The 10,901-nt window shown below is 30.5% G+C and overlaps 1 protein-coding gene across 1 annotated transcript; it reads left to right on the top strand.

The window, feature by feature from the left end:
* Positions 1 to 876: 876 nt before the first annotated feature.
* Positions 877 to 5,926, top strand: LOC108730733 (elongation of very long chain fatty acids protein 1; the record flags this gene model as incomplete). The annotated part of the gene is made up of 5 exons (XM_018460626.1): positions 877 to 915; positions 1,004 to 1,034; positions 3,479 to 3,747; positions 3,875 to 4,177; positions 5,759 to 5,926. Coding segments are annotated over 5 exons (810 nt in total), but the record flags the coding sequence as incomplete, so codon positions are not given.
* Positions 5,927 to 10,901: the final 4,975 nt, after the last annotated feature.

The following is a 10,901-nucleotide window of genomic DNA, read 5'->3' as shown; positions in this document are numbered from 1 at the left end:
GTATTTAATTTCTACATGTATTATTTAATATGGCAAAGAAGTGTCGATATTTTATCTACATGTCGCGGCGCGTTTAAGAGAAGCGCCGATCGGCTGCTCAACAAAACAATTCTACAATAAAGAAAGTGACTCTCCTGCAGTGAGACAAAAGAAGTATGAAATCACACTGTGTTCTCACAGTTCTTTCTTTCAAGGCCAAGAAGCATCGATAACGATATTTTTCTGGGAAGAGATCGGTAACACGTCGCAACTCGTTAAGAAAAGCGCCGGTTACTGTTTAGGCAACAAAATGTTATCAATGAGAGGTAGAAGTATGAAATCACACTGCGTTCTCACAGTTCTTTCTTTCAAGGCTAAGAAGCACCGATAACGATATTTTTCTAGGAAGAGATCGTTAACACGCCACCGCCGATACTACGACCACAAAGTGTAATCTAATAGGGTATAGACAGAGGGGCAAAGAAGTCGCAAACGAAATATATAATGGGTCATAAGCGCGCGGCACCTCAGTTGATGCTCTGAAAGACTATCGAATCGATCACTATTTCGATCTAAACATAAGTCAATATTGCAACGCGTATGTACGAGTCATGTGCAAGTGCTCCGTGGAAGAGTGTGACGTGATCTAAGACTGAAACAAATAAAAAAAAAGACATGGAAAACTACAAGCGAGTGGAACGCGAACTGTTGGAGCAGTGCGATCAGGCCGCGCCCTTCTCCCCCCTCTAGCCCCATGGATTAGAACCGGCTCTACTATACTACTTAGGTGGGGCCGGCCAGCTAGACAGACGTGTTTTATGCAAAACTAAGAGCAAAGTGCAAATAGTTCATGATATAAATACAAAGGTGCGTGCTAGATGATGACGCACAATCGATTTCGATTATCACGTCATTGTAGTTGCTTCTCAATATAAGGTAAACGAATGATAGTTAAACGGTATTTCTTTTTAATAAAATTCATAAAATTGACATAGTGCTATTGTCTATCATGAGTCTCTTACAGAATATATTATCTGAATGGACGAAAAAGCTCGGTGAGTACCATTTATATTATTAGCAAAAACTCGTCAAATTAATAATCACAGTGCAACAATTCAAGATTTAGTAATCATTTACTCTATTTTTAAGAAAATTATAATTTCTTTATTTTCCTACGAAGATCTGCTGCCCTATTCTGTAACTTTTTGACGACAATGTCAATATCGTTACAGTGTCGTTGCGCAGATATTTTATATGATGAAAAAGCTGCGTAACGACACATAACGATATCGACATTGTCGTTAAAAGTTACAGAATAGGCGCCTTGGCAAGAAAAATTCACATCCTTAATATGAAATGAAATCAATTGACTTAATATTAAAATAAATCAAATTTGTCATATATTTTGTGATTAAAAATTTCAAATTTTTAAAGCTAATATGATATCATTCGTTATGAAATGGATATAACAAAATAAGTTCAGCGATATGAGCAATGCGTGAAACATTAAACATATTCCACAATAAACCATTAGTATAATAAATCAGAAGTCAGAAGCTAGAAATTGACCAATCACAGTCGAATGTGAGAAGAATAATTGACTATAATTGGTTAATTTCTAGCTTTTGATTTCTAATTTATTACTAATAGCTTATTGTAGAATGTGTGTTAGCGTTAAAAATAAATAATAAATACATAAATATTAAAGAAGGATGGGTAAAATCGTCGATTTTTTCCCAAACCAAGAAGTGAAATTTTTTTTTTTATAATTTTTGAGCTGTAGTATCACGTGGAGCAATCGGTTTTTCATAAATATGAAGGGAATATATGTAAAAATGTGATTGAAGTGAGTAAATAAGCATAAGATTTTTACAATGAAAATGACACAAAGATCCTTTTTAATGTTTTTAATTTTCAGAAAACTATCACATGACATTTTGTTGTGATAGAGTTGAAATGCAGAAGGAAACAAACGATATGATATAACCTCATCCAATCAATTTTTAACATCCGTATTGTAGGTACAGATATTATACACCATGATTATACATAAATCATAGACATAGTATAAATAGACCGAGCATTGCCATATGCTAGACAAGGATATCGAGGAGTAGCGCGCAAATTAGGATCTGCGATTCTTAAAATATGAATTAGAATCGGTCCTTTTTAGGGCCAAATGATGTGCAAAATCCGATCGCGCAACCTCCTCGCGGTACACATTGAGTAACGCTAATGCCGACGGTATACGGAAAAAAAAGATGTAGTTCACATAACTAAAAATATTTAGTGAGATATTTAAAACAAAAATATTTGTGAGCAATATAGAAACATCATCCTAGTTATCTTTATGTAACAGGAATGTGTATGGTTGATATGATTTATTTACTTTGATGTATCAACTATATTAATGTAGTTAGGCGCGATCTGATTGTGACAACCAAAACTTGATTGGAGAAGCATTTATTATGGATAAGTTATATATCCGTTGCGTCAATCGTGACATTATAAAGCATGATGTAATAAGAATTAAATTATTAATAAGAATTAATTTCTTGTTACATCATACTATAAATTAAGTTGCAATTCCAAAAAGCAAAAGCGACTCACCATGCTTACAATTAAAAATATGTATATGTGAAATGCCGTCATTGCTGCAACATAACCTATCTTAATCATTGTACTATGATTCAAGCAACCACATAAATAGCTTTATATTTTACTATTTAATCTGGTTGGCATCACCAGACTTCTATACATATAGATCAACTACTATTTTTTCCGTGTATGACTAGAATTGACATCAAAGGTCAATTAAATTCACATTAAATTGACAATTAGTGGCCTGGGATTTATATATCTAGAGTTTAAGCGTATGAAATTGAAGTGTCTGGGTTTTCAAACTAAGTTTTATGAGTCTAAAGTTCAAAAGTCCGCCAATAAGCTCTAAAAGTCTAGAATTTAAGAAGGCGGGAAAATGACATGCAAAACTCGAGTTTCCATACGTTTGTTTCCTTCTCTATTTTAACTCTATTATAACAAAATGTCATATATTTGATGGTTTTTGAGAGTTAAAACATTACAAAGGATCTTTATGTATCTCATTTTCATGACAAAAATCTTATGCTAATTTACTCACTTCAATCACATTTTTACATATGTTTCCTTCATATTTATGAAAAACTGATTGCTTCACGTGATTCTACAGCTCAAAAACTATAAAAAAAACGTACACATTTCACTTCCCAAAATCGAGGATTTTTTACCCATCCTCTTTAATAAATAATTGCAAAATACCCATAATTCATCAATTCCGATATTATCATAGCGTGTCGATTCAATTATTTTATTTTATATACACTGAAAACTTAAATACTAATAAAAACGCAGATGTTTTAATAAATGATTGTTTCCTATTACAATAATAATACTTTTGTCTTTTCTTCTTATTGTTTATTAAATGTTCATATGTCTTTCAATGTACTAATTTGATTTTCAGATCCACGGGTAACCAATTTACCGTTAATCGCTTCTTTTTATCAAGTACCATTGATAATATTCGTGTACTTGTACTTCGTGCTCAGCTGTGGACCTCGATTCATGAAGAACAAACCGCCATATTCATTAAAGAAGTTTATGAAATTGTATAATATCGTTCAAATTTTGGCAAATGCGTGGTTAATATACGACCATATTGATAGTGGTTTGTTTTCGACCAAATTAATATGTCCTACTTTAGATTATTCCTACAATTATATTCCAATGAGGGTAATAATTTGTAAATTTTTTTTTTGAGAATAATATATAATATAATAATACTATTTATATGATATTATTCACATAGATTTCATAAAATAATATGTCACAAATTAATCATGCTTAAATTTTGTTGTAGATAACTAGGTGCTTATGGTATTACTTTCTGTTAAAAATATTGGATTATGTACAAACGGGCATATTTGTATTAAGGAAGAAGGATACTCAGGTAACCGCATTGCATTTGTATCATCATGTGAGTACCTTTCTTTTGGCGTGGATGACTCTAAGATATTACGCCATTCCTCCCCTAGCACTTATGAGCATCATGAATAGCTTCATACACACAATAATGTACACGTACTACCTCTTATCAGCTTGGGGACCAAATGTTCAAAAAGCTGTCGCACCTATGAAACGATGGATAACTGTAATACAGATGGTAAATTCTCCTAATTTTTTTTCACATCTTTTCACGTTGCTTTTTTTCCTTCAAATCATTTCACATATTCGACTAATAATCTAATAACAATAATTCTTGAGACTCGATAATATTTCTTATTCCGTAGTTGTATTATATAATATCTTCTTAATGAAGTTGATACTCGATTTTTAATAAATTAAGTTAAGGGGGGAATGCTGGAGTGACCAAATTGTCGGGACATTGCAGACCGATATAAATCTCCAAATTTATTGAACGAAATCAAAAATCCTTTTACAAAATTAAACTAGACACAAAATTGGGAGGTTCTGCAATGGACTTTATACTAAAATCGAGAAAAAAAAGTTATAAGCTTATATTTTTTCAATTCGTAGAGCTGTCACCTAATGTAGGGGAGAGTTGCGTACTGATCGCCTAAATCGTACCTCAATATTTTATATTATTAGTTAATATAGGTAATATATAGCAACAATAATATAAAATATATAAGAAATTAGAAATATAGACAAAAATATAATAGTCTACATCTTGTTTTATGGGCGTTAATAGCGTTTTAAAAAAATCAGGTACATCTGATATTAATTTTTAATCAATTTATGTAGTCGATAACAACGCGATCATCTAATTTTATTATAAATTTTTGTATTTTTGTAAAAAAAGATTTATTGTAGAATATTTTACATTCACTGTATATACATATTTGCAACCATTGTAAAGATTAAATCGATATTTTTACAAAATTCATCAAATTTTCTAAATCGTACCAACAAAAGATAAGACTGATAACTGACAATAATAAAACTAATAATTGATATCAATATAAATGTCAAGTGCAAAAATATGTTTAAGCCAATTTTATTTTGGTGTCATTTGTTTTTTCATTATTGTTATTTAATAATATAAAATATTTGATTTTCTTCAATAAATTATTAAAATTAGGTATTAATTAATTATTAGGTATTAGTTATATATATATAATGATTTCTCTTATTAATTTTATACTTTTAACTGTTTTCATTCATGAATTCAATACTTTCAAAGAAAATACGATAAAAAATATCTATTTAGGTATTTTTTATTAGGTAAATAAGTACGATTTAGGCGACCGGTTGCCTAAATCGTATCTTTTGCAGCATGTTACAAAAAGATTTATAACAAATTAATTTGTTATTGGTGGGAAATTAAACATATAATAATAAATCTCAAGCTACAATTTCTAATGTTTATTTACATACAAAACAATGCCAAACGGAAAATATAATAAAAAATAGATTAAGTGGTACGCATTCGGCAACTCTCCCCTAGATATTTCCTTAATATAAAAGTTTTATAGCTCGTATAAACAAAATGACAGTTCAGCACCCAGCGTTTTACGTGCACAAATAACACTGAGTTTATGAAACTAAGATTTAATTTATTACAAGTCGGTGCCAAGTTCACAAAAGTTAATTATATGATTAATTTTAGTCATAAATATTGTTAACAAGTTTAAAAATGTATTATATAAATTGTATGATATAAATATCTATCAAAAATATCATCAAAGAAATTAAATGATAAATTAAATCATTTTATTTGTAGATACAATTCATCATGATGATCTTGTATGGGTCGCAATACATCCTGCTAGATTGCAAAGTTATGACTCATTTTGCTTTGTATACATACATTGGAAATGTAATGGTTAATTTTTACATGTTTTATAATTTTTATCAAAAGACGTATACCAAACTGAAAAAAACTCAATAGTAAAAACTAAAAGTTTAAAAATAATTTTTTATAAAATATAAATTGCAAAAGTATTTCTACAGTTGAGTATCTAATGATATTGACGATAGCAATGTATCTATTATAAACTATTTTCTCATTTACAAAGTAATTGTTCTTCTATCTTTTTGGCACTAATAACATAACTCATAACAATTCCCAGAACTAAAAATCTTAATAACATAATTAATTTTGATTGTAAAATTTCTCCAACATGTCATATATCAAAGTTATAATATGCCACAATACACTAAAATAGTTTCATTTTGCAATTTTAAACACAAATTTGTCAAAATTATAATATGTATAAAGCAAGTTGATCAACATATTCAACACTGAAAAACTACAGGAAACAATTGTTCTCATGTATTCTTCTTTGTTGAACAACATTATTTATTATTATTCTTATTCTCTAATAAGCAAAACAAGAATATTTTTATTGTTTTTACGTTCTTTTTGTCAAATGCGAACATGAAACACTAATGTGAGTAGTAAGAAAGCAATACAAAGAGAAAAATATATAGACATCCAATTAGTTTATAATACGCAGGAAACAACATATATTTAATCCTTTATTTAAATTATGGGTCTTTCAAAGAACAGTCAAAATTTCAAATAGAGCTGTAGCATTGCGATAAATTAGAGAGGGGGTGGGAGCCCTAACCTAAAAAAAGTAGATAGTATAGTGAGGATACGTGAACAATCGTAACTATTTTTGTTAGTTTGTTGCGATTCTGAGAGAAACTAAAGTCGTGAACCACGGGTCCCAAGATGCAGACCGTATTAGCGTAAAGCACGTGATAATGTCCAGATCTGGCAAAGAAATTGAATGACTTTTACGATCACAAAGAACCGAAATATTTTATGGCAAAGCTTCAGATAGTAAAGTGGACTTTGAGGATGTCCTGAGCGACGTAGACGACGTACAAAATGCCGCCGATAAAAACAATTCTCTTGAATCTTCTCCTTAAAAAATTTTTTTCATAATATTATAAAATTTCATTGTACTAACACTATTTCATATTTTTGTAATATAAAATGAATAATTTTCCGATTAAAAATTGAATTGATTTTTTTTAATCACTTTATTTTGGTATTCAAAAAATAACAATTTCACTTCTCAAAATAATTAGAATTTTTTCAGCAAGCATCTCTGAACTATTTTTTTTCATAAAGAGTCATTCTTCAAGAGTATAAATCTAGACAGATTTTTTTTGACGCATTGGAAAATTATGATTTTTTTTAACAAATAAAAAATTTGTTTTCTCTCTATATATACTTTGTTATATAAAAAAAATCAATATAATTAACTGAATTCAAAAATGTTTAGAATACAAAGTAGAAATGTAAAACAATTTTAAAAAATTTCCAATTTTTCACAAAAAATTTTGATTTAGGAGAAATTTGGTATTGGCTTAAAAGACCTACGATGGTGCAAACGATGTTAGTGGAAAACGATACATATAATGCATATAATACATATAATGTACATATATAAAAAATGATATCAAGTGTACATATTTATATAAGTATAAAATGTAAATCCAAAAAAATAAAATTACATACAAATAAAAAATAATTATTATATATTTCTCATAAATAATTCCTAAGTTACAATTCTAATTTTTCCTTTTTCACTAGGTATGTAAAAAAATAACTACTTTATTAAATATATTATCCAACAATTATTATTTATTGGTACAAATAAGACTTATTGTATACATATGTAGGATACAATTATTCTGATTGTGTAATAATAAATTTAAATAAATGTTAATTATTGCTGTGTTAAGTAAAGATTAAAGAAAGAAAATAAATATCAAGATTAGGTACTTTAGAAGAAATTAAAATAATACACGAAAAGTAAATATACAAGTAATATGTGCAAGTAGTACAAACAGCAAATATAAATGTCTACTACTAACATTACTTCTACTACTTATAATAGAAGTAGTAGTAATACCATATATGTATGTACTTGTCAGCTGATACATATATTCTCGCTTAAATATTGGTATTTTACGAAATACATTAATCGTTTGATCGCCATCTGTTCCGATACAGCCCTTTCAACGCCTATTATTCTCCTCGCGAGAATTGACTTACTATCGCGCAGTTATCATTGGCCGCGCGCGAAAAATAGTGCGACAATTGTCCGTCGAATCGCGTACGACTCCTGTGTATTGGTTGCCCTGCGCGACGAACGGCAGAACGATCTCAGCTAGCGATCAATAAGTATTGATCGATGCTTCGTGTCGCGAAAAAGGATATTTCCTATAATTCAAGTGCGCGTCGAACGTTTTCGAGAGCCGTATTCCGTAGTGGATGTACCGACTTAAATTGAGAGAAGTCAACCAGCCTTCTCTCGGCCACTATCTCGTAGAGCAGCCTTCCGCGAGAAAAACGGAGACGTTACGCACGACCATATTGCGACAAACGCATTCGCCGATAAATTATACACAATCGATAATATGCATGATGTTAGATATAGTTTTAGAGTTAGACTGTATCAGTAAACTCTCGACCGACAAACGTGACGTATGTCGGTTGCACATACTTGACAGTTAATATCAAACTTAGTAAATCAAGAGAGTGACATCTTTGGTTTACGGGAAGTACTAGTCAGTATCACTTCGCTAACAATGGCTACGTTTACACCGTGCATTTAGGCCGCGGCCTATACAATAAATGTCTTTGTTTATCTTGTATGTTAAACAAAGACACCTATCGTATAGGTCGCGGACTAAGCGCACGGTGTAAACGTAACCAATGTACTATGGATACTGATAACAGATAACTTCCAAATACGAGAAAATCTCTCAACCTATTTTAACTCGATTTTCTTTTAGATCGAATTTTATTTAAAATGAGAATAAACGCAATATATAGAAAGTGCAATTTCAAGAGAAAGCAATATCAAAGTATCACTGCGTAAAACAAGTTACATTTTTTTATCAATTTATAAGAAACAAATAATATCCTAAGAACAAGATAAAATAATTATTATAAATTAAAAATAATAGTTATTAAAAATCATCTAAAAGTAGGGAAGATCGGAGCTAGTAGATTCATTTTTCAGTTTCGAATTTTTCCAGACGAAATTAAGGGACTTATCGAAAAAATGAATTCTACACCAGTTACTACATACATTTAACTATCTAATAATATTTTAATAATAAGGGGAAACTGATAACTAATATGAAAAAAATGGATTTTTCTAATGCATTCCATCTGAGTCAACTAGCCTCGGGACCGGGATAAGATGACTAATGGTATGGGGTAATTTGACTAAAATTATTAAAACGAAGATTAATGTATTTTAAGCTACATCTTTGGCTACACATTAATAAAACTTATAAAAATATATTTTAAATACAAATATTCGCTTCACAGGGCAGAACAATGCTTCTTTTTGCTAAATTCATTCGTTTCGTGCAAAAACACATTGAATGACACATTAACGTGTGTGAAGTTGGCCCCGCACTTTTCGAATTTTGTATTTTTCTTGATTGTGCTGTGTTGTGCTACGTTTGTGCCACATTGTGCCGCAAACTGTAACTCAACAACATAAACCGTTCCCCCCCCCCCAAAAAAAATTATGTTGGCCTTAGGAAAACTTCAAGCCCGTGTAACTTGCGAACAGTGTAAGACAATCGAACTCTGCGAATTGTGCCGTGTCGTGCTACTCAAGATCTACGAAGCACACGTATAAAAAGTTGAAATTAGCTTAAGGCTTGGTAAAAATTTTTGAAAAAAGGGTGGGGATAAATAAAAAAATTCGGCATTTTTGGATTTTTTTCAGTTGTGCCGAATTGTGCTACGACAGTACAATTTTTCCTAATGGCAAAATTTCCTCAGACCAACAGATTTCGCGGTATCTTCAAAGTTATGAATCAATCGTTAGGATTTTTTATGGAATAAAAAACTTCAAACTCGTGTAACTTGCGAACGGTGTAAGATAATCGAATTCTGCGAGTTGTGCTGTGTTGAACAACTCAAGATCTACGAAGTGCAGATTTTTCGGTATCGAAGTTATGCATCAGCCGTTACGAATTTTTATAAAAAGTACGATTTTTTTAAATTGTAGCGTAACTTCTATCATAGATGTGTTCGCAACGAGATGTTATAGCAGACTGAGCGGCTGTCGTTGCTACGTGCTCAGACACGTTTACGCGTGTCTCGCGCGTTTTATTTTTAATGTAACCTCGATTATTTTACTTATCCCTATAGTCTACTAGCCCCTAAGGTCTCTCCTAACTTACAGTAGGGGAGACCGGGGTCAGTAAACTATAGGGGTAAGTAAAATAATCGAGGCTACGTTATAAACAAATCGCGCCAGACACGCGTAAACTCGTCTGAGCACGCAGCAGCGACTGCCGCTCAGTCTGCTGTAACATCTCGTTCCTAACACATCTATGATAGAAGTTACGCTACAATTTAAAAAAATCGTACACCTAAGTAAACATTTTTATTCTTAAAGTTTTTGTTTTACAATTGTATATAATTGTCTGAGATATTTTATTTCCATTTAGGTAGTAAGCATAGTTCTTACTTAATAAAGTCCAACAGATTTTTTTTGTTTATCTGGTTTTGTTGTCGTATACTGTTAATGTTTTTAAAAAATGAACGGATGGGGCTAATAGGCTAACCACAATACGAGGCTATATGATTAATTTAGTGACGACTCTGATAGTATCTACTCCCAAACTTCTTGAAATGAAATCTCGATACAAATTGATAGAAATCTTATCGTTCTCAATCATTCTCTATCAACTTTTTTTACCAGTAATAATAGTTAAATTACATGTATAAGAAATTTTTCATGCATATGTATAAATATGTATAAACATATATAATATGATAAATTATATACGTTTATGAACATTTATACATAAACATGTATAAATATTCATAAACATATATAATTATATATGAAACATATCCATATATGTTCATA

This window comes from Mycetomoellerius zeteki, unplaced genomic scaffold (assembly GCF_001594055.1).
Source record: "Mycetomoellerius zeteki isolate Tzet28-1 unplaced genomic scaffold, Tzet1.0 scaffold96, whole genome shotgun sequence".
NCBI classification, from domain to species: Eukaryota; Metazoa; Arthropoda; class Insecta; order Hymenoptera; family Formicidae; genus Mycetomoellerius; species Mycetomoellerius zeteki.
The sequence above is the reverse complement of the archived record's forward strand: the minus strand, read 5'-3'. Positions and strand labels throughout refer to the sequence as shown.